Source organism: Megalobrama amblycephala, linkage group LG9 (assembly GCF_018812025.1).
Source record: "Megalobrama amblycephala isolate DHTTF-2021 linkage group LG9, ASM1881202v1, whole genome shotgun sequence".
Taxonomy (NCBI): Eukaryota; Metazoa; Chordata; class Actinopteri; order Cypriniformes; family Xenocyprididae; genus Megalobrama; species Megalobrama amblycephala.
The window spans coordinates 40,029,656-40,055,015 of NC_063052.1; the positions used below are offsets into that span (position 1 = coordinate 40,029,656).

At 35.8% G+C, this 25,360-nt stretch overlaps 1 protein-coding gene across 5 annotated transcripts in view; it reads left to right on the plus strand.

Moving 5' to 3' along the window:
- The window catches only part of LOC125275896 (H-2 class I histocompatibility antigen, alpha chain-like), a 251,257-nt gene that overhangs the window by 211,323 nt on the left and 14,574 nt on the right, over positions 1-25,360 (plus strand). The window contains exons 1-6 of one of the 5 annotated variants that reach the window (XM_048203210.1): positions 2,355-2,841; positions 8,578-8,814; positions 8,898-9,161; positions 9,514-9,786; positions 10,041-10,171; positions 10,460-12,252. The exons of 1 other annotated variant lie outside the window; for it this stretch is intronic. In XM_048203210.1, coding sequence (XP_048059167.1) covers positions 2,739-2,841; positions 8,578-8,814; positions 8,898-9,161; positions 9,514-9,786; positions 10,041-10,156 — 993 coding nt within the window. In that variant the 5' untranslated portion in view covers positions 2,355-2,738 and the 3' untranslated portion in view covers positions 10,157-10,171; positions 10,460-12,252. Of the gene's footprint in view, positions 1-2,354; positions 2,842-8,577; positions 8,815-8,897; positions 9,162-9,513; positions 9,787-10,037; positions 10,172-10,459; positions 12,253-25,360 lie in introns of those variants that run through there. 3 more of the 5 variants (XM_048203209.1, XM_048203205.1, XM_048203211.1) reach the window with 3 other exon arrangements.

Here is a 25,360-nt window from a genome sequence, read left to right on the forward strand (position 1 = left end):
TGTGAAAACATAACCAACACCACCTGATCATTTTTTCCATTTGTTTGTCTGGATGTCATAACTCAGTTAAAACAACCCAAACAAAACATTATTTTAAAAAGTCAAGGGACAAGAGCCCAACTAAAGCAAACCCTCATCTCCACGATGGTGGCTTAAAAATTGTGATTTTCTCCTTTGGTGATTCTGCTTGTTATCATCAGGTGTCTTCAATAATGCTCAATCATCACTCAATTAATCACTTAATTATCTAATTAACTTTAACACTTTTCAGTGTTCTTTTAACACTCTTATTTTAACACTTTAACACTCTTGAGTATGGTCTCACATGTACTCCCAGGAGAGTTAATTTAACACTGCAGTTTTTGCTGTGTACTAATCCTAAAGACCTTGATTAGCTGGTTCAGGTGTGTTTGATTAGGGTTGGAGCTAAACTCTGCTGGACACTGGCCCTCCAGGACCGGAGTTGTCCATCCCTGCTATAGACCAATTTGGTGTTTGCAAACAGCGATGACGTTTTTTATGGGCGGTGCCTACCTGGTTGCAGAAAATGACAGTTGAGCAGTAGCAGTCTATGGAAGCCACGAAATAAAAGAATAAAAAAAAGTTAATTTCGAGTTTATGTCTCACAATTCTGACTTTTATTTCTCGCAAATCTATATCTCACATTTCTTACAAAGAAAAACAGAATTGTGAGATATATCCTACTCGTTATCCTGTCTTTTATGAATTCCAATTTATCCCGCAATTCTGACTTTTTTCCCCTCAGAATTGTGAAATAAACTCACAATTGCGAGTTATAATGGCCGAACTGGGAGTCATAAACACGCAAATGCAAGAAAAAAAGTCAGAATTGTGAAATAAAAATTTTATAGACTATGTTTAAAAGTTATCTATGTAAAATGTTATAGGTTTAAATATTATTTCATGCTGTAACTGCTATGTATGTATGTCCTCTGAACTGCATATGTGAATATTATGTAGACTTACTGTTTACATCAAATTCCTGCTTTAATAGTAGACTAATCCTTGCAGGTGTCATCAGTCCAGTCTGTAAAACGTCTCATTTATCTTCAAAGGACGTTTTCAACGATGGATTTCTTTAAAAATGAAGACTATATTTTTTTGCACTCCGATTCCAACATCCAGAGGCACAACAAAACGTTTTTCTCTTATTCTGTGGATTTTGCACATTTTCCTCCAATTGCTACCGATATTTTTCTGCAACCACTATGCGCGCGCAGCTGCAAGTGACGTAATTGTGACGTCTGCTCCAAAGAGGTCTATTAGATAAATCTTGCCTATTTCATTTGCATATGGCTTACAAATATGAATCACGTTAAGTTTATTAGTTTGTTTATGTAAAAACTATGTAATCCAAGTGGATGGAAAATTTGAATGTAATTCATTTTTTTTTTTAGTGAACATATAATGATAGAGAGAAGTTTAGAAAATGTGTGTTTTACCTGCTTATTTTCGCTTCACGTCCACGAACAGCAGCAATCCTAACGGTCGAGTGACTCCAGTCAGCTCCGCTGCTCCACGTTGTGCTGAAGAGACTGTATCCTTGCGCCGGGCGGGAATTCCTTCATTTCGATATTTAAACTCTACATTGTTGAAATGTCCGCGTATTTCAACAAAGAATGTATGATTATATTATATTACAAGATGATATTATGAAAAGAAATTCGTTAGGAAACGAAACATTGAACGCAGCAGAACTACTTTGACAAGCGGAACAGTCAGAGTAGTGATTAAATCCAATAAAAAAAAGGGAAATTTTATGTTATTTCACAGTTACATGGTTTTCCACATTATTTTACAGCGGATATGTAAATTTACGTTATATTTCTGTGATTTTACAGAATATTCAAAATACAGAAAAAAATTGTAAAATATTAATTAACATTTTATGTAAAATTACACATTATTCTGTAAAAATACAGAACATTTCTTTTGAAAAACAGAAATTTAATGTAATACTAAAATACATGCAATTCCCTGTAAATTTAATAGTGGAAATTAAATTACAGCAAATATCAGTAAAACAACAGGCATTTCAGTGTACAATGACAAAACGGGAAAAATCTGTAAAAAAAATACAGACCATTACCTGTAAATTTACATTTATTTTTAACAGTGTATATAAAATAGCTCTTCACAACTAATATTATATTACTACAACTAATACTGTGTTTGATGAACTGCTTAATGTCTCTTATATAACAGAAGATTAAACACTCATCTACAAACATTTACCCTTTCATAATTCTGCGGTGAATGTTTTATGATCAATCATATCTATTTATCCTCAAATAAAGAGGCAAAAAAAAATTATTAGTTTACATGCACTTTTACTGAAAGTATGAAAAAACATTCAATACAAAATAACACAATACAAACAAAAATGTAATAGTAAATCATATTAGTGCTTATAAAATTATTTTGTTATCAGTACAATGTAATAGACACTAAAAGGTTCTTAAATGAAGTTCCGAGGATACTATAGCCTATTTCAAATATTATTTTCACAGTGAAAAAAGGGAATTGGATTTAAAGGATTATGACCACAAAGTATGGTCTATGATGGATTTATCTGTTGGCCAATAGCGTTACGGCCCGCCTTATGACGAACTTTCAACACCTAAGATGTTTCTCAGTCTGAGATTCATAAAGTTTTCTAACTCTATTGTTGGACACTTTCAGTTCATCAGTGAATCACTAGAGCGTCTGGAATATGAATGACAAACATGTTTCACACGATCTCGTTTAAAAACATTTTCTTTATAAATGCAGTAATTGTCGGGATTATTTCTCACTCTTGTCTAAGTGATGCGCTTCAAGGTAAGAACAGAGTTCATTTAGGCTACTTCTGATCCGCACCATCAGTTATCGACAAACGAAACATTTAGAGTTTGGTTACAGTTTTGTTACTATTTAAAATAGTGTTCATTAATTATCTAGACTCCCTTGCTTCCTAAAATGAACTGAAAATATTTTTACACCTCATATTATAACGTAACAGGACTCTAGCGTTATGTTTGTGCCATTTCTTTGACAAAGGAACAAAAAAAAAAAAAAAAGCCTTTGTGTTTTAGTCAGTTTGCGTTTATAGTGTTTCAAGAGGAACTTTGCTCACGGGATCCATCGTGGTCTGGTGTTTTCCTGTCTCTGTGTTTTCTGCTGCCTTCACGTGCTCGGAATGAAACAAAAAAGCTTTTTCAGCACGCTTTGAAAGTGGCTGACAGTTACAGAATTTTACTCTTTTGCTTTTAAGGCTCTGATCGGATAGGCACCAAACTATCTCTCTGACCTTATTTTGAGTGCAAAATCATCTGTTAGATGTCTGAGGTCATCTGAGAAGAGATTATTGATGATCTCGAGACCGTGCTTTTCTAATTCTTGGACAAAACTGTGAAACAGACAATTTCCTTCAGAGTAGTTTCAACTGAACGAATTTAAATCTAAAAAAACATATACACTGCACAAGAAAAGAAGAAAAAGTAAATATTTTCTTAATATTTAAATAAACAAAAAGAAAAGAAAAACAGTTTTTTTCTGACCCCATTGCCAGATATTTGTTTTTGTTTTAAGCCTAAACTCAGTAATGTTTGACAAAAATAATGAGGAAGAAAATATTTTTTTTGCATTGTAACTGCTCCCCAGCCAGCAGAGCCATGTGGGGCCCAAATGGGTTTGACCTGGGCTATCTAACTGGGACCCAGCCAGTTTTGCACCCAGTTTCCATGTAGGCCCCACATGCCCAGATGAAATGAACACTGCTTAGTGTGCACACTACAGGCTGTTTAATGTAACACTTAATCAGTGTTGGAGGTAATGAGATAATTAAGTGATTAAATAATGATTTTGTATTAGTGAAGAACACCTGCTGTTAACAAGCAGAATCACTGAAGGAAAGAGAAACACAAGAACTACTTCCAGCCACAGCCTTGGATGAAATCAACTGAAGATAAAATACATTACATCTCTCAAGATCTGGTTAAACAACTCCACAAACAACATTAGCTTCACTTATTACTAACCAGACTGACTTTATTTCTGTCAGACATCTACAGAAGATCGTATTAAGAATTAAGAAGAGGCTTAGATGTTGATTACTTATTTGAAAGTAATAGTTTGATTTGATGTTACCATTGTGGCGATCAGTGTGTGCTTTAGTCAGGCTCTTGACTTTTTAACATCAGTTTTTCTCTTGACAGCTGTGTCTGTTTGTTATGGCGAGAACAGCAAGAGAAAATATAATCAGATGCTGTAAGCTGATTGATGATAAGAATCTTGATGTCTGTGTGCGAGTAAAACTCACAGGAGCCCAAAATATGTAAATGGTGTGTTATAAATCGTTTGATGTTCTGATTAAATTCTATTATTCTATACAGAATTAATATCATACTACCCGTATAAACCTCCCACATAATATCAATGAGTTAAGCCAATACATGATGATTATATTCTTATCATCAATCAGCTTACGGCATCTGATTATATTTTCTCTTGCTGTTCTCGCCATAACAAACAGACACAGCTGTCAAGAGAAAAACTAATGTTAAAAAGTCAAGAGCCTGACTAAAGCACACACTGATCGCCACAATGGTAACATCAAATCAAACTATTACTTTCAAATAAGTAATCAACATCTAAGCCTCTTCTTAATAATTCTTAATACGAACTTCTGTAGATGTCTGACAGAAATAAAGTCAGTCTGGTTAGTAATAAGTGAAGCTAATGTTGTTTGTGGAGTTGTTTAATCAGATCTTGAGAGATGTAATGTATTTTATCTTCAGTTGATTTCATCCAAGGCTGTGGCTGGAAGTAGTTCTTGTGTTTCTCTTTCCTTCAGTGATTCTGCTTGTTAACAGCAGGTGTTCTTCACTAATACAAAATCATTATTCAATCACTTAATTATCTCATTACCTCCAACACTGATTAAGTGTTACATTAAACAGCCTGTAGTGTGCACACTAAGCAGTGTTCATTTCATCTGGGCAAATCCATGTGGGGCCTACATGGAAACTGGGTGCAAAACTGGCTGGGTCCCAGTTAGATAGCCCAGGTCAAACCCATTTGGGCCCCACATGGCTCTGCTGGCTGGGTCCTCATGTTTCAATCTTCCCTCTTTCCATTGTGGTCAGTTTTATTCACTTCCATGTGATGTTTATTTTTATTTTGGTTGTACAGCACAGTGGTCAACTTGTTTTTACTGTGCTTTAAAAATACAGTTTGATTTGATTTGAAGTCAAAGTGCTTAAATGATATATATAGTGAAATAGAAACACATACATGTTTATCACTGCCACCTCTCCATTGAATCGGTTGATTTTCATAATTACTTAGTAATATTACAGCTCTGCTGGTGTTGAATAATTTGTGATATTACCTGTAACAATGCATAAACCAGATGTGTCAATAAGTGGTCCATTATCTAAACCTAATCAAACTGCAACTAAAATAGTTCAATAAAAGTCAGTGCTAACTTCCAGCTATACAAACAAGGCAAGAATTCCTGCCTTCTGAATAAAATCTAGACTGAAAAGTCTAAAGAAAACCAGTTAAAAGAGAGAGAGAGAGAGAGAGCAGAGGGACACCAGGGCGGAGCTGATGGAACAGAGGACCAAAGCAGAGCAAATAGTATTAGAGACCACCAATGCAGAGCAGATGGAGCAGGGGACCACCAAGGAGGAGTAGATTTTAAGACAACTGATCAGGAGGCCATGGCAGAGCAGCGACCTTGACAGCTTCCGTGGTCATGACAGGTGGGCAGATTGCTCACACTATCGCCTCGGAAGGAGCTGCTGCAGATGGCGTTTCCTCAGCCCAGCCAACATAGCATGGTGGGGCCCAGATGGGTGTCACCTGGGCAGCCTAACTGGGGCCCAGACATTTTTGTCCACGGTTTCCATGTAGGCCCCACATGGGTTAGCCCAGATGAACTGAACACTGCTGAGTGTGCACACTACAGGCTGTTAAATGTAACACAGAAACATACTAGAGTTAATGAGATAATTAGGTGATAATGAGCAGAATCGCTGAAGGACAGAGAAACAACAAGAACTACGACTTCAGCCACAGCCTTCGATGAAATCAACTGAAGATAAAAGACATTAAATCTCTGAAGATCTGATTAAACATCTCCACAAACAGCATTACCAGCTTCACTTATTACTAACCAGACTGACTTTATTTCTGACATTCATCTACAAAAGTTGTTATTGAGAATTACCAGAGGTTTAGATGTTGATGATTTGTTGAAAATAAGTTTGGTTTGATGTCACCGTGATCGAGGTCAGCGCTTACTTCAGTTAGGCAGTTTGACTCTTGACTGTTTTAGTGTTTCTCTGGCTGATCTTGCTGTTTGTTGTGGCAAGAAAAGCAAGAGAAAATGTGTTTAGCTGTTGTCAGCTGTTTAATGATATGAATCTATTTGTCATCATGTTATGGCTTTGTTCACTGATCTAATGACTGAGTGTTTATATGGAAAAAAAAAAAGATTATTAATTTTGTGCTGGACCTTCTGCAGAACAGCTAAAAAAAAAAGGTTACAAAGATCAGAATAATAAATCTGAAAAATACAATATACAATAAATGCTTTAAAACAGCTGCAAGATTTATTCACACACAGACATCAAGAATCAGCGTATGATTCTCAACAATGGTGACATGCTTCATGCATTCTGGGTGCCTCATACAAAACTCATCAATGGCTCCCAGAATGCATTGCAGCATGTCGCCATTGTTGAGACTCATACGCTGATTCTTGATGTCTGTGTAAGTGAATCTTGCAGGAGGTTTGAAGTGTTTAGTGAACAATGTGTTTTTCAAACTGCCTAACTGAAGTAAGCGCTGACCTCGATCACGGTGACATCAAACCAAACGTATTTTCAACAAATCATCAACATCTAAACCTCTGGTAATTCTCAATAACAACTTCTGTAGATGAATGTCAGAGATAAAGTCAGTCTGGTTAGTGATAAGTGAAGCTGGTAATGCTGTTTGTGGAGATGTTTAATCAGATCTTCAGAGATTTAATGTCTTTTATCTTCAGTTGATTTCATCGAAGGCTGTGGCTGAAGTCGTAGTTCTTGTTGTTTCTCTGTCCTTCAGTGATTCTGCTCATTATCACCTAATTATCTCATTAACTCCAGCATGTTTCTGTGTTACATTTAACAGCCTGTAGTGTGCACACTCAGCAGTGTTCAGTTCATCTGGGCTAACCCATGTGGGGCCTACATGGAAACCGTGGACAAAAATGTCTGGGCCCCAGTTAGGCTGCCCAGGTGACACCCATCTGGGCCCCACCATGCTATGTTGGCTGGGAGGAGAAGAGTGTGTGGCCCAAACGTACAGAATAGCAATAGCCATTACTGAAAGCACCGTGGACAGTGGGATGTAATCCAGGACTACCGGATTGGAAAAGCTATAGGACCACCGAGCTAAGGAGTACTGGGTCCCATGGTGAGCCAAGCTCTATATGGCCACTGGAGCTTGAGACTCCAACATGTTTCAGTGTTACATTTAACAGGCTAGTGTGCACACTGAGCGGTGTTCATTTCATCTAAGCTAACCCATGTGGGTCCTACATGGAAACTGAGGACAAAACTGACTGGGCCCCAGTTGACACCACGTAGGTGCTGACTGAGAAATGTGACTTTGTTCCATTTTACACAAAATAAAAGCATTTAAAAACAAACTTCCTGGTTAAACAATAAATCACTCAAGTGTGATTGTTGTCGATGAACCTTGCGGTTAGAGGTGACGAGGACAGCGGGATTTCCGTTTGATGCCCAAAAATTTATTTCACAAAAAATAGAAAAATAAATCCCACAATGCAGAAAAAATAAATAGTGCTACAAACCAAAAATAAATAAAAATTATACAAAACACATGTCACCAAACAGACTTAAAAGTGGCGGTACTCTGATCATGTTCACACCAATTTTACCACACCCCTCACTGAACGTTCTGGTAGCCATCTTAACGTCATGGCCGTGCCTACTGAAGATACCATGATGCAGACAACATACATTCACCACAAATAATTACATGTTTACACAACTCCAGATATTTTGCCCCCAACATATCTCTTCCCAAAATCCCCGAAGTCAGTGTAAATGTATAATGTGTGTACATGTAAAATGAGGGAACGTGCCCCATGGTCCGCACATGGTCACGGAGTATCTTTGTGACAGTGATAAACAGTGATAATTTTTCCATGTTTTGAGTATTGACAAAATTCTTTTTACTCAAAAATTGCGGTGCATAATCAGTTCCAAAAAGAAATACAAAACCTGTCCAAAACAAGTTGACAAAAAGACTGAATCCAATAATTGGTGATAATATTGCATAACTAGTGATTTACAAGCAATTTTTAAAAGGCTGACCATTTTTGACTGGAAACATCAAAGGTGTTACAAGGTTTTCAACACAGCACAAAGTTTTAAAAAATGTGCAAGGATATTACAAAAAAAAAAAAGAGTCCATTTTGATTTCATGGTGACTTTAAAGCATCTCATGTATTCCTTGACTGGATAACAGACGTGTTTTCATGTTTTATATCTTCCTCAGAGAAACACTTCCTCCACTATATGTTTACAGTCCTGACTAAAGCAGACACATTCCCAGAGTTCAGTGCTGTGATTGTTGCTGATGACAGACGGATCAAACACTTCAGTGATGAAGAAAGAGTCTGGATTCTGACTGAAGATGACTGGACTGAACCTCCTAAAGATCCACCTGATCCTAGAAACTGGTTCCTACATCAGATCAGGACTCTGTCAAACTGCACAAACTCACAGTGTTCTGGTGAGATTCATGATTTACTCTCATTCATTATCAGACATTATATTCACTGTAAGTTTGTCATGAGTGTTGTTCTGTGATTGTAGATCATGTTCTTCAGAGAATAATTGGCTGTGAACTGGAGAAACTTCCTGATGGAACAGTGAATCTGACTGTCTTTGATGAATATGGATTTGATGGAGAGGATTTTATATCCTTTAATTCTGACACTATGAAGTGGATTGATAAAAACCCCAAAGCCAAAGAAACTAAAATGAAATGGGATCATCAAACAGGACGAAACCAGTACATCAAGTATTTCCTCAAGACCTGCATGAACTGGATCTCAACATTTAACAACACACAAAAAAGTATGTTGTGATCAGATCAGTGTGTTTGACATAAGTTCAGTAGGGCTGTTTCTAATTGATAAAGATTCATCATCATTTAGTGAAAAATAAATACTGTTGAGTTGAAAATGTAAAACTGTTGAGGACACATTCAGAAATGTTGAAATATTTGAGTGTTTTATATTTCTGTTTGTATCTGTGAATGAAACATCAGCAGCTCTTCACATTATAATTTGGTCTAAATTATGAAAATAAAGGAAAATATTTCAAGGTTGTGTTCAAATTTGCAAGAGTTTTCTATACTTCTTAGATTTAATTGTGATTTACTCACAATTTACTTACTTGTTAATTGCATTATTATTTTCTGCTCCAGCTGCACCAGACGTTCATGTCTTTGAGAGGAAATATGATGAATACAGTCTGGTTCTGACGTGTCTGGCCACTGGTTTCTACCCCAGAGATGTTCAGATGAACATTAGATTGTACAGAAACATCCTTGAGGATCAAACATCTTCTGGAATCAGAGCAAATGATGATGAAACCTTTCAGATGAGAATCAGTGTGAAGATCAACAGAAACCATGAAGGATCTTATGACTGTCTGCTCATTCACAGCAGTCTGACTGAACCAGTTTCAGTAAAATGGGGTAAATATCATCATAAATTCAGTCTTGAGTAATTAAGTGAAGAATAGCTTTCATACAGTAACAAAGCTTTTCCATGAATAACAGATGAAACTTAATAAAAGTCTCTCAATATGTAGAAAGAGAACATGATAACACTGGTGTTGCTGTCACAAACAATTACAGTTCAAGTGCCTTGATGCACTTTCAATATAATAGTTAAAAATGCATCTACAATGTTTGACTTTTTATTTATTAATTTATTTTGTTTGCAGCAGGAAATTATACTGACATTGAACCAGAATCTCTATGGCCGTTCATAGTAGCACCGGCAGCACTTATAATTCTAGGTCTAATTCAAGTTATAGCTGTGATTATCTGCTGCATCTCCTAAAGAAAAGTTCAGAAGGTGAGTTCTAAATATTGAACACTGTTGCTTTAAATGTCTTGATTTTAAACATCCTAGTTTTAAAGACATTTCAAAATGATGATGTTTTGACAGTATATACTGTATGACAGAAATATGAGCTAGCTGAGATTTCAATGATATGTTTTGATTTTGTTATTTGAAATTTATTTAGATTTTATTTGATGGACATAAGCAACAAGTCAAGATCTATAACAAATGAGAATTGTGACGTGAAATCTGTTTGTACTCAAGATGAAGTTTTTATATAATCTACTGTATTTTTTCTAGGTAAGATGAGCAGAAATGCTGATAAAAGTAGAAAGAAGATGATGAAGAGAACTGAGCATGATCCTTCACACCTCGAGTCCAGTGTTTTCCTCAAGAGTTCAGTGCTGATGGATTTACAGACCGGACTGAACATTTTGTGGTTTATTGGTGCTGATTAGAAATGCTATTTAATTAGTTTTATTTGTCAGGGACTTATACTGAATAAAATTGCTGGACAATTTTGAACAGCAGATGTTCTGTTTCTCTGTATATTTGTAGCATATGTTCCTGGTTTGTCCTTTTTTTCCTTTCACATTTCTCAGGTAAATGTCTTTCATTTTGGTTCATAATGAACTCTGTCTCTTTCCCATATTCCCTTGCCACTCATTATTCTAATCTCTTCTTAATAAAATGGATGAGTTTCAAGCTCATGTTCAATTAGAGCAGGAATTCAGAGTAGGGCTTGTCAGTTCATGATGGACATTATCAATTGCTTTTCCTGATTTGCTAATGGTTGAAAAACACCCATTGTGGTTTGAAATTGGCCACTTATAAAGACTCATTTGGTTTTGCATGTTCACTTCTCAGTAGTCTAACTGATGCTTCCTTATTAGAGAGAAAACACAGGTGCATCCTATAGTAGTCTTGTTTGTTGAACCACCTGACTTTTCTGGGTTTCAAACATTTGTACGTATTATTATGTTGCATCTTATGTTCTTTTGTTTTTTTTGTGTTTGTTATTTGCACTTGATTTATTGTTACTGAATCTAATCAGATATTTATTTAAAAAATATATGAAAGTGTTTGAATAAATCATCCATTTTATAAATTCTTAAGAAGTGCAGAGCGCGACCGACTTAAAGGTAGATATTTACCCTGCATCCAATGTTTAAGGTCAGAACTGACGAGTTTGTGTCCAGGAAGAGCATTCAGTTGGCCTTCTAAAGCAATACCGGGACTGCAGTGAACGAAATAGTTGAAAATATAAGGTAATCAGAATAATCAAAAATCTAAATTAAGGCATAACTAATGATTAATTTCTCATTGGAAACACAACCTAAGAATAAGAATCATTTGAAATTGGAGTCAGATTAAACGAGTGAAATTAAGTGATCTTCACAGAGGTGCTGAAAAGACATACACGCGTTAACCTTCGCCCAGGCCGTCGGATTCCGTTTTTGGGCCAATGGGGGGTTCCTTACACTAGAATGATAATTTTTATCAAGCTTGTATATTTAAGTTTAATAATTTCACTTAAATGGCAATGTAAATGACCTATTAATTGTCATTTAAGTGAAAGTACTTAACTATACAGGCTTTATAAAAATGATCATTCTAGAAGAAATTCAGATGGCAACTCTTCACATACAGATTATTTAAAAACAAATGCCTATTTTTTTATTCAGGAGGCCATGTTTTTGTTTTTGTTTTTTTACATTTTCCTGTTTTTCTTTAACTGGTGTATTTAAAGTAGCCTAATCAAGTTATTTCTTTATGCATATGTATTTTTGCATGTATCTGTTTATTTATTTGGAAATGCAATTTGTGGGAAATTATAGTTCAGAAAGGACAGGCGAGGACAACTCTATCAAGGGCTTTGGATTTCAACCAAAGAGACAAAAACCAGTCAACATCACTCTGATTGGTCGAAGCAGCACATCATCATAACCCAACCAGTAAACGCCACTCTGATTGGCCGAGGCAACACAACAGGCATTCCGCGCGAGTGTTCAACCATTGCAAAATGACGGCACAGCTTTTCAGCCTGCATTGCTGCATTATTTTTGAATAAAGGTGAAAATGGTGATGCTGAATTGTGATTTATTTGTATAGTGTTGTATGTAGTCCCATGTTTCCAGAGGGTGGAGGACATGTTTTCTGTGCCAGTTAATTTTCCTGTAGCTTTGTTTGGTTTCAACAGGAAATGCATTACACCTTTGTATGCATCTCCAGTTATCACCTGCTGCTGAGACAATCAAATGGAGTTTTTGATTAAATAAAATCAATTTAATTTAAATTTAGGATTACTATATAAAAGTCTACTAAGCCTGAACTAATTTTTAAAGCATTCAAAGCACACTTTTTAAGAAATACACTAATAAAATTCCTCAGTATATTTTTACGGTAGTATACCTTATTTCAATACACTAAAAATTAATTTAAGTATGAGTGGTATTTAGTATACTTTTTAAGTGCACTGAAGTACTAAGTAGAAATATACTTTTGATTGATTTTGTGTATAACTTTTACAATTTTATTTAGCACAAAAATAAGAATATACTACAAATGTGCTTGCTTGTATTTAAGTATTTTTTAGTGCATTTACGTATACTTTATTTTTACCTGGGATAATGCAAAGACAACAAATGTATATTCATTTTTGAACAACAATACAAATTGCTGTAACACAAGAGAAGTCCAGAAATTAATATAAGTTGTCAGAGCTGAAGGTTCTGAGAGGCTCCATAAATTAATTCCGATATGATACTGGATAAACCTGAAGATAAACAGAAAACTTCCAATAGAATAATAACTTCAGTCCTTACAAAGCAGAGTAAACAGTATTGATGTCAAAAAAATGTATGGCATTCTTGTCTAAAGTTCACAAGCAGCTCTGGAACTGAAACTCGCTCTGTCAGTTATTGAATAATTACAAAAAGTAGATGATCTGCTTCCAAAAATCAAAGAAATAGGTAAGACAGAGTGCAAAGAGTACAAATGGCAAAGCATTGGAAAGCCCAAATATATTATGCAACTGTATGAAAATAAGCCTATAATATAAACAAATGTATTATAATAACAGAGATTATATGAAGGCTGCAGTCCTGTTTGGATCTTGACATGCAGTCATGTGAATTTATTTTAATGTTCACTGTTTATCAGGGATGCAAACACTTCAGGGGTGAAAAAGGTGAGAAAGATGCAAGACATGCCATACCCAATTTTTTTAAAGTTTGCAGGTGACAAATGATGCTTGTTTGAAGCTGAATGCATCTAAAACAAAATACTTGAGCTTCTGATCTAAAATCAATAATCATCTTCCCAGTCTACACTCATTAAGGGCCAGAAGGTGGAATGTGTGAATAGTTAAAAATATTTGGGCACAATTATTGACAATAAATATAAATAATCGACATACCTAGAGTTCTCTAGAATAATCAACACCAATATTCTTTTGTCCTTTGTGCAGTCAGATTTTTAGAGGAATTTTTATAGTAGAAAAAGGTTCTCTTACAAAAAAAAAAAAAGGTTCATTGGGGTTCTATAACCTTTTACTGGTTCCATTCTTTATATAACCTTTTTTTCTAAGAGTGCAGGTAATGACAGGACAGTTAAGATTCAAGGGTATTTCTGTCAGGACCACTATAGTCAAATGTTCAATATAGCGGTATGGTTTTGTTCTTGGCAAGAACTCTCTGCGCATCCATGCAGCCTAGCATAGATAAGAGCATGGAGAGCAGCAATAACACCCCTTAGGGTAAACAGAACAGAACCAACATAAATGTCCAAATATTATTAATGTTCAGTCACTTAATGTTCAACATAATTCGAGAAATTAGTCTGATACAAAGGGGAATCATCCAGACTGAAGAGAGTAGGAGCTGGGGATGGAGGAGGGTATTTTTATAAATTCAGTCATTTTGTCTTATGGAGTATATGTAAACATATTATGTGAAATAGCTTATTCAGGACATTCCTAAATAAAAATAAAAACAATTTTTATGATCCCTCTTATTTTGTTAAAATAATTAAAATGTTGCTTATTCTGCAAGGGGTATGAGACTTATGAGCAGAACTGTAGCTTAGGATTCTTTTGCAGTGTCAGAGTATCGCCAATTGCTGTTTACATTAATTGTCTGTCACAAAGTGACATTAAAATTAAAGTAATCACTTTAGTATTTTAAAATACTTTTCAGATGCAACTGTAATTTGATTACCAGCCATTTAAAATATAACTGTAATAATACACTTACTCAAATTTTGTATTTCAAATACTTAACTAAGATAGCACATCATCAATCCTCAACAAATATGAGGTTTTTGAAGTGTCATATTGGTAGCAAAAACATGCCATCTACTTTTTGACAAAAAAACAAAAAAAATCATCACATTGTCATCACATCTCATATTGTGTATTTTTGAAATATAGGTTACAAAAGGTATGAGCCAAAATGCTGTACATGCAATTTTTAATCATAACAAAGAAGTTAATTCACTATTGTATCTTTGCACCATATATGTAAAAAGGCAGATTTAGTAACAATACTTACTGCAATAAATCTGTTTAACTGCAAGCCTTTTTGACAACGTTAGATTTGGCAAATGTCACATGTCGCATTCTGATAGGAATTATATTATTCCTCAAGTAAAAAGGTATAAAGACTGAAAAGATCAACAGAGAGACTGCTAGCGTCATACTGATAGTTGTGCTATTTGAACACACACGTGCGCAGTAGTAAGTGCTGTACTAATGACTCATTATGATGCGGCTTCTTCACCCCCTCAATGATCAGTCCTTCTCTGTTTCAGTTTCACAGAGGTAAGACACACACAGATCATTTGTGGTGAACATTCACAGTACAAATACATCACATACACATCACCTTATGCCGAAGTGCAGCATCTGGAATTATTCATTTAGAATTTGTTATAATCCATCAAAGTTATGAATAAAGGATAGTCACATGCGCAGACCACCCACTGGACATTCACTGACCGTCTGATTTATATTGAATGGAAAAAATAAGCACTTTCTTGATCTGGCAAGCTCTAATCTGATTGGCTGGCTTTATGGCATGAGTAAAGGCACGAAGGTTTATCAGGTTTCCAAGAAAGTCACTTATAAGGCACTTTTGGGGAAGAACTTTACATTGTGTCCTAACCAGATGCGATGCGTTAAGATTCCAGCGACAAACAATAAGACAGTTTTCACATTTTTGGGTTTCTCAGAAGCGGAAGTCGTCATAGATGAGGGTAAACTGAATAAGAGACTTCATTTAATATATTTTTTGTGTTTCCATTTGCACAAATAGCAAAAGAAATACTCTACAACAGTGTTTTCATAACTTTCAAAAAGAGGGAAAAAATAGAGAGCGATTGATAACGGCAGTCAGATGAGAGAAAGATGTAATTTTTACCATATTGTAATATGAAACCCGACACCACCCCACTAGGGGAGGAGCTTGCTAAAACAAATTAAAGTACCGTTTCCATGGTAAAACAACATACGATTTTAAATTGTTTTTGCAGCCTGAATCTTGAGTACGTAAGCTTTCGGATGATACCTAACTTGTGATGATTACTGAAATGTGTGATATGAAAAAAAGGCAAAAAATAAAAAGAGCGCCAAGCAGCCCAACTGTGGCACTGTGAGATTTAAGGGGTTAATAATAAAAAGCTCATTGAAAATGCTCAAATTAAAACACAACAGATCACAGACAAATACGTCTACAATTCAGTCCTAAGTTTTTGTAATCTCTAAACCACTCTAAAACATGTATGTCAAATTTCAGCTCAATTCGACAACTCAAACTGAATTTTCATTAAAGTAATACACAATCAGTCTATGGATTGTCGTAAAATCGTTGTTTTAAATGAGAATGAGAATAACCAAAATGAATGGTGTCCTTAAGATGTCTGTCTCAAAACACTGATGGCCTGAAAAACAGACTCTCTCTCTCTCTGACTTTTTGATGGGCTGAAAAAGTTAGAGATTTTTCCTATCGAAACTGAGTGGGTTGTGTATGCTCAAGAGGCAAATTTCCCTTATGTGTCTCACCTAAACTACACCACAAGACAAATGTATCTCCAAAATTAAGTTTGCACAACAATACTAAAGTAAGGATTTTAGAGTGAAAAAAATGAATGTAAACAACTTGGTGCAAAGAATTGCATTTCTTTCAATCTTCAGAAGAAGTTGTTTAACAATATACCTCACTAAAAAATGCTCGCACATTTATTTAACACAATGTACAATTTAGGAACAAATTAACCATGTTCAGAAATCGAGGTTTTAGGAAAGCAAAACACTCCAAAGCCTCGATCCAAAAGCTAATCCTAAAATAGCAAATCTCAATTTCCACATTTCGAGAGCAAATATAACAACGCACTAAAGATGACACAAAAACACACACGGTTTACACTGCATTTCTACTTCATCAGAATTAGTCATTTGAGGCAGAGAGGAAGTGCATTTGAAGAGCCTCTGTGGTGTCGTGGGCAGAGTGTCGAATCCTCTCCTGTCTTTCCTGTCTTACGACTCAAAAAAATAAGAAAAAGATTACAAAAATATGTGAAAGCCTGAGAGAGAGACAAACTTTCCACTTTTCTCCATTTGCACTTCTTCATGCCAACTCTTCTATTCTTTCTGCATTATCATCTCACAAACCGAGTACGGTTTTCACCGAAAACCCTCGCGAAAAATTTGAGTGTTATGAGCAACTCCAAAACGAATACTTTGAGTAAAAACATAGACTGTTTTTGACTGCTGATAGCAAGTTACACATGCACACACTGACAATTAATACTGAAACTTTCACAGTCAACACAGATCTGCCCTCGGCACGGCTCATCCACTCTTACCCACATGCTTTTTCAAAGTATATAATTAAATTCCTTATTCTCATATTAGTCAACACTGACTTCTCTAAAAAGGATGACTACAAATCACACGACAAGAAAGCCAAAGTAACTCGACAGGATCGAGTCGATAAAACGACCACATTCAGTGAAAAGACCCATAAAGAATCTTTTCTGCATTCATAAGTGATTTATTTATCAGCATAAAGGTCATTAGGTGAAAGCAAGACTTTTTATGATAACGTGAAAACTTTGATGGCATGCTGTCTGCTCATTTTCTTTGGCAAATGCACACTGAAGTCTCAAAAATGAACATTAAAAACAAAAGGCAACCATTTTTAGCAACATTTAAGAAAGTACTAAAGTGTCTATCGTGTGCAGCTGGGTGTTTTTTGTGCTTTTTGCTCTATGTGGGAGCGTTTATGAGACTGACGTTTAAACGTCTGCAGCCCTCCTACTGCCAGAGCAAAGCAGCTCACACAACCACAGGTGGGAGTACACACACACACTGAACACTATACACTTACACACAGGCATAAAACCACAGGGCTCTCAAGTGTCACGCATTGAGCGTGACAGTCACTCATTTCGGTCTTTTGTCACGCACTCCCGCCACACATTGTATTTCTCACGCAGAAAAACTATTTATCATATATTTAATATGCCGCAGCGCCCAAAATGTATCTGGCCGCGCCGCTCTCTCTGGAACCAGGAAGGAATCAAGCGCGTCTCGAACCTGCCACTTATCAGCCAATCAAAAAAAAAGAAAGAGGCTACACAATAGCCAATCAGAAAATAGCACTATTGTATCTGTGTAAGATTTAACGCAACAACCAATGAAAAAAAAAGCATATCCTGGAATTGTTCACCATCATCCTCGTTCACCCACAGAGGAAACCACTGGAGCTCTGAGCATCACTTTGAGCACAGAGTAAGTCATGATCTCCTGTTTTAATGTTACAACAAATTCACAACTTGTTTGACACAATGACAACTTGACTGCTGTTAGATAATCAGATAATCAGCTGAATTATATACTCACCTAGTTTACTTATTTATTTATTGGTCAGCTTATTATATATTTTTATTCATTTGTTATTTTTATCTATAATGAAGTGGTGTGTTTAGTGCATTCTGGATTGGTTAACAAATCAAAGAGTGACCATTAGTTCCACAAATACAGATGCAGGCTCCCACAAATAAATTAATTCAACAAAGGTAACCTCTTTTTAACATATTTTTAATGGTTTAAATGTGTACTCTACATGTTTGACCACTTACGAACTCTCATTTAGCCTACTATATGTTGTGTACATGACTAATGTGCCCAACCATCAGCAATAAATAAATTACTTTTAGAGCACAAAATTGTTTACAAGAGAACAAATTTCTTAATTGATCTAGTCACTTAATTTTGCTCTTAGAATGCACTAGATTCATGCATTTAAATTTAAAATGTACAAAATTTTCCTCCGGGGGGGCATGCCCCCGGACCCCCCTAGACGCACCGATGTCCACCCACTACAGTCTCACAAAATCCTGTGGGAAACACTGCACAGCAAAATCCCCAGTGTTAAATGAACACCCAAAGTGTACATATGACTCCATCTTGCCGGGTGTTAAAAATTAACAATGAAGCAGTGTTAAAGTTAATGAGATAATTGATTGATGATTGAATGATTATTGACAATTAGTGGAGACACCTGATGATAATAAGCAGAATCACTGAAGGAAAGAGAGAAAAAAAGCTGTTAATTAATGTTTTATGAATGTTTCATTTCAAGTCACCATTAAAGAGGTCAGCGTTTGCTTTAGTTGGGCTCTTGACTCTTTACCTTTTATTATTAATTTTTCTCTGGCTGCTCCAATTTTGTGTTTGTAAAGCACATTTGTTATGGTAAGAGAAGATAGCATCTGGTCACAACATAATTTGATGATGATATAATCATCATGTGATGGCCTGATGTCGTTTAGAGTCTAATTCTCTGTGTGCTTGATGTGTAGCTTTAGTATTAATGATTGTAGTTCTGTGATTTTACAGCTTGAGATCCAACAATAGTATGAATTTTTTTTTTCTTTTAAGAATAATACATTATGCACTGAAGCTTCAGTGTTTAAACACACACTCTTGCCTGTCTCCAAAACTTGAGAGCCCTGAAACCACTAAGGTGACTTTTGAAATGTAACATTTAATGACAGATCTTGATGTGAGCAGATTTAAATGTGTCACTGTCTATGTGGAGTTTTAGTTTTTTAGTGCATAATAATGACTGAAAACGTTAAAATGCTCCTTCACTCAACATAAAAATTAAACAAAAACTAAAAAAAATAATTTTTTCTATTGCAGCACCAAATGAAACCCTTAAATTATCATTTAATCCCAAAATATCATCATCACTTTATTTCAATGGTCCACTTTAGACATTCTCTTAACTATAAGTAACTTCATGTCAACTAAATATCATTAGAGTATTAGTAGACAGTTAGGGTTAATAGAATAAGTTGACATGTAGTCTTACAGTCAGTAGGATGTCATCAAAATAAAGATATTAATCTAATACTTTAATGGCTGCTAGTTATATGAAATTGCAAAGTTACAGTTAGAAGAATGTCTAAAGTGGACCATCAAAATAAAGTGTAACCAATAAAATAGCAACATTGAAATATGAATAATTAAAACACACATCTCTGTATTGACAGTGCATGCAAAGAAAGCAATCCCAATGCGTCTTTATTATTAATCATGGGATAAGCATAATTTATTAGTGTAATCTGAGGTGCAGCTTCTAAATGTGTGCGCATTACAAAAAAACGAAACGGTCCGTAAATTGATAGCTACGAAGAAAGGTTTGACGTGTGCTACAAACCCCAACATAATGCCCAGAGCGAGAGGCTTTCTGAATAACGCCGGCTGGAGGTTCCTGGAATGTTTGTCTTAACACAAAGATGATGAACTTAAAGATAAGCCAACTTATGCCCAAAAAACTAAACTGAAAAGTCTTGTGGTTTTCACAAAAAAAAAAAAAAAAAGAGAGAGCGAGAGAAAGAGAGAATGAAAAAAAGTTAGAATTTATTGAGGCCGAGACTGTACTATATTTTGTGGAGGATATGGTATTTTAGCCTGACATTTAAACATCCTGTGCTTTTGGTTGGTGCCATCTGTGCATTCAAAACCAGCCCACGCGCACACAAACACAGCTTTATCTCTCCCTACTTCCTCAGCAAAAACTTCTAATTTTAAATATGCATCAGAAAATGATAATAATGTATAATAATATAACAAATGCCAATATGGCAGCTCACAAATGCAAACACAAAGAACCATCTATTCCATTATACGCACTCAGGGCCGGATTAACCATACGGGCAACTGGGCAGTTGCCCAGGGGCCCAAGACCTCTAAAGGGCCCAGGGCAGCAAGGGCACAAGCAAAATACTGTATCTGGTAATCTCCCGCTTTATATTAAACAAACTGTCAACACGGGCTTTTGCGCTGCACAGAGAGACGCTGCGCTGCCTATGACTTTGAACGTGAGTTGAGAGTCAGCTTCCGTCAACGACGAGGACAACTCAGCTAGCCAGGACTTTTCTACACCGCCAGCTTACGTTTACAGCCCGGAGAGCGAAGAGCCAGCAGCAACTTCAAGCAACAACCCAGAGGCAGCGAGTCTGATCGTAGAGGGAAGCGGTGATGGCGGGTCTCCAGTGTCTCCGCCGGCGCCGGCGCCGCCGCCACCTGAGCCGCTTGTCGAGTCTGGGAGCAGCCCCTGCATCTCAACGCCTCTACTCCCTGGGGATCCTGCACTGTGGGGGGCCGTTACAGAGCGGCTCCGGGAAGAAGCGATTTACCGAGGGCCTGCAGCTTTCCAGAACCGGGCCGCCAAGTATCCTGCATCGGTAAGGGAGTCCGGACTTGGAAGTAACAGGACACGCTCCCTCACCAACGATTTGCTTCACTGCCGGCTCCCAAACAATCAAATTGTGCTAAGGGAATGGCTTCTTTACTCGCCATCAACTGGATCAGTTTATTGTTATGCCTGCAAACTTCTGTCATCCCAAAAGCACGCATTTATCATCGGATTCTGTTATTGGAAACATCCAGTTTCCAAAATGTTTCTTGATGTGTTGTCTGTGGTCTTCTGTTATAGCTCTATCAATTCAATACATTTCTATTGGGAATAAATGTTGTTAAATAAACAATGGTTTGAAAGTGGTTGCTTATTTATTAATTTTTGTGAAAATGGAGGATATTTCCCTCCCTCTCAATGTAGTGGGTCAATTTTACCAGATTATACAGATGCTGATGTGTTTTGTTTTCATAGCATCATATGTGAGTGAATGTCTTTGATAGGGGACATAGTAGTGCATTTGTAGTTCTATGAGCATTTAAATATTTGTAAATCAAAATACACCTGATGACAGTTAGAATTTGAAGTATTGAGTATATTTACTGTATATTACAGTAATATATTCTGTATATGACCATATTATGGTGATCCTGGGGTCGTGATGATGGGGCCCTTGAATATTGTTGCCCAGGGTACAACAAAGTGTTAATCTGGCCCTGTACGCACTAAAGGCATCAGTTTTTGCTTTTCCAAAGCTGCAGAAATAGTCCCGTGTTGCGTATAGTAAGACTAGTGCAGCTGATCTTCAATGAGACAAATAAAAGGTCAAAGGTCACAGTGAAATAGGCCGTGCTTCCCGACAGTTTTCCAGTGAGGGAATAAAAAAAAAACAAAAAAAAACATGAGTGACTTGGACTAAAGAGACAGATGGAATCTGAGGGTGCAAAAAAAAAAAATCAATTTAAAAGAATCAATTTTAGCCTTTAAAATTTATCAAATGAAGTCCTTAGTGATGCATATCTACTCACAAAAAAACATTTTTTATATATATACAGTAGGAAATTTACAAAATGTCGCATTCCTCCGCGACACCCACAGTAAATAAAGAGCCAACAGTTAATAATGCAAACTCCAAGAATTGACTTCGGGATGAACGGGGTCCCTCACGAATCAGTTGCGATTTAAGTGGCTGATTGATGCCCTCACAGAAAAAGTCTATCAGCACACAGTCCGGCAGATCTGAAAAATAAGCAATGTCCAAATATTCTTTAATATAATCCTCCAATGATCGTGTGCCCTGCATGAGCCAGAATAACAGTTGTGCAATACACGACGTGGGATCCATGTGCAGGCTTTATAAAGCAATGTTCGTGTTTAAAAAAAAAGTTAAAAAAAAAAAAAAAAAAAAGAAAATATAAAAACTTTGCAGGATTTACTATATAGAGTACCTCAGGGATGACGTGTTTTTGTAGGCCAACCCGGAAGTTAGCGGCGCATGGGTTCCCTCAATCGAAAGCCTATTCATTTTTCCCATAGACTTTTGGACAATCGCAAAAAATAAGCTCTGTGTTTAACAAAGGGTTATGACACTTACACGTTTTGTCTATCAACACTGTAAAAAAAGTCAGTAAAATATACAGCAAAACACCGTCAAATTCCAACGGTAATGGAGCGTAAAACCAAAAACTTCCTTTTACTGTACACTGTTAGCAATTTCTGTAAATTACACAGTATTTTACTGTAATATGAACTGTATTTTACTGTAAAACAGTTTAACAGTATGTTACTGTATTTAAAAGTTGCATTATGGGAAATATCCCATTGGCGTCAATAAAATACAGTATTTTTCATTTACTGTAAACTGAAATACAGTAAAAACAAATGAACCTGAAAACTGACCAATCACAGAGAGGCTTATTTTTCCGCTTGGAGAAAGAAGAAAAGGAAGACACCGATGCAAGAACCAGGCAGCTGCAAAGGTGTGTACAAATATTCCTGCTTTTTACTAAAATAATTTGTATTTTTGGTTTAACTAAAAGTGTACATATATGAGTCCATCTTGCCGGGTGTTAAAAATTAACACTGAAGCAGTGTTAAAGTTAATGGGATAACTGATTGATGATTGAGTGGTGATTGACAATTAGTGGAGACACCTGATGATAATAAGCAGAATCACTGAAGGAAAGAGAGAAAAAAGGTCTTAATTAATGTTTTATGGAGTTTCATTTCAAGTCACCATGAAAGAGGTCAGCGTTTGCTTTAGTTGGGCTCTTGACTCTTTACCTTTTAATATTAATTTTTCTCTGGTTGCTCCAACTTTGTGTTTGTAAAGCACATTTGTTATGGTCAGAGAAAATGTGATCTAGTCACAATATGTTTTGGTGATATTGTCATCATGTGATGACCTGATGTCGTTTAGTGTCAAAATCTCTGATCATATGCTCGATGTGTAGCTTTAGTATTAATGATTGTAGTCCTGTGATTTTACAGCTTGAGAGCCAACAGTAGTAGAAACTTCTTTTTTTAAGAAAAATACATTACACACTGAAGCTTCAGTGTTTAAACACACAGACATCAAGAGTCAGCATATGATTCTCAAGAACGGTGATGATAAATAAATACAAAATACTGACAAACAGATCAACTCTGAACATCACAAAACAAGCTACTGTCACAACAAAACAACAGAGAAATAAAGCAAACATGAACAATCTACGAAAATTACAGGACAATTCAGCTGCATAATTTATTCATGCAGCAATGCATGATGGGAGCCATGGATGAGTTTTGATTGGTGGCTCCCATCATGCACTGCAACATGAAGCACTTTGTTTGATTGTCACCATTGTTGAGGGTCATATGCTGATTCTTGATGTCTGTGTGTTTAAAAAAAAACCCTATCAGATTATAAAAGCTCATATCGAACTCAAGCGGTAACAGTGATGTACTGTAAAGAAATATTGTAAAATCTGTGTGACCGGTTAATACTGGATGTCACCAATGAATCTGGCCATTTCACAATGAGAATGTCATCATCAAAACACAACCATTATGACTGTGCTTCCCAAAGCATTGTAAACCTAAATTGATCAATTTTTATCTCACAGCATTTTTGGGAAAAGCAGTCTAGTTTCTCTGGCCATAACAAATGTGCTTTACAAACACAAAGTTGGAGCAGCCAGAGATAAATTAATGTTAATAAATAGAGTCAAGAGCCCAACTAAAGGAAATGCTTTTCACCATCATGGTGACTTCAAACTAAACTTTCATTAAATCATTAACATCTAAACATCTGTTCATTCTCAGTAAGAACTTTTGTTGATGTATGACAGAAATCAAATCAAACTGATTAATAATAAGTGTAATAATGTTTAATGGCTGGAAGTCAGTTGTAGTTGTGTGTCTCTCTCTTTTTCTCTTGTTGTTTCTTCAATGATTCTGCTTATTATCATCAGGTGTCTCCACTAATTGTCAATCATCACTCAATCATCAATCAATTATCTCATTAACTTTAACACTGCTTCAGTGTATGAGAGCAAACACATTCCACTGCGGAGAGTTATTTTAAATTTGTAAGTTTTTAAGATTGTTCTTATGACTGAATTTGTTCATTAATTGTTTTAAAATGCTGTAATATTAAACGTTTATGTATAAATGTTACTGCAGGCTTGGGAATATCAGATTTTGTGAAGAAAACTGAAAGTTCAGTCTGCAAGAATATTAAAATGTTATTTCAAGTATTACAATTGAACAATTAAAAACAAAATTATAAACGTTATACAGTTGTCATTGTCTTTTTATTATTTACTGAGACCTGTTAAAATACAGTAATTTACAATTTGTACAGCTAAATAGAAACAGTGGACAATGAATTACAGGAAATTTTACAGTGTAAAGTTAAATGTTTTTGATTGTATTAAAATATATTTCTAGAGAAAAGACCTTAAAATTATTGTATTTTTTACAGCAAAAAAATACTATACTGTAAATATGTTTACAGCAAGTTAAATGGTACTGTAAATACTGTATTAATACAGTATTTTTACTGTAAGTTCAATTTACAGTAAGTTACTGGCAAACTGCTGCCAGTAAGTTACTGTAATTTCTACAGGAAGTTTTTACAGTGTACCACTTTTTGAAAGGGTCGATATTGTCCCGACCACGTTTTGAAACCTCTCGCGGCACGGATATGTAATACAAAAGAAACAGCTCTAGTTGATTATCAATTTGAGTTGATAATAGGCGATCTGGCACTAGAATGTGTTGTTTTAGAAATCATGTTGAGTGCTCGTTGTCGCTGATATCAGAGGCGCTACAGTGTTCTCTTGGCGCTCGTGCACACTGAGCCGTGTTCACACGGACGAGCGCTTCAATCTATCGCTCTGTTGCAGAGACTCTCTATTTGTTAGGTTGAAATCACAAAACAAAATAGCTACACATAAACGTATCCCTGTTCTTGATATACAATCACTGATGAACATCGTTGGTTTTAATG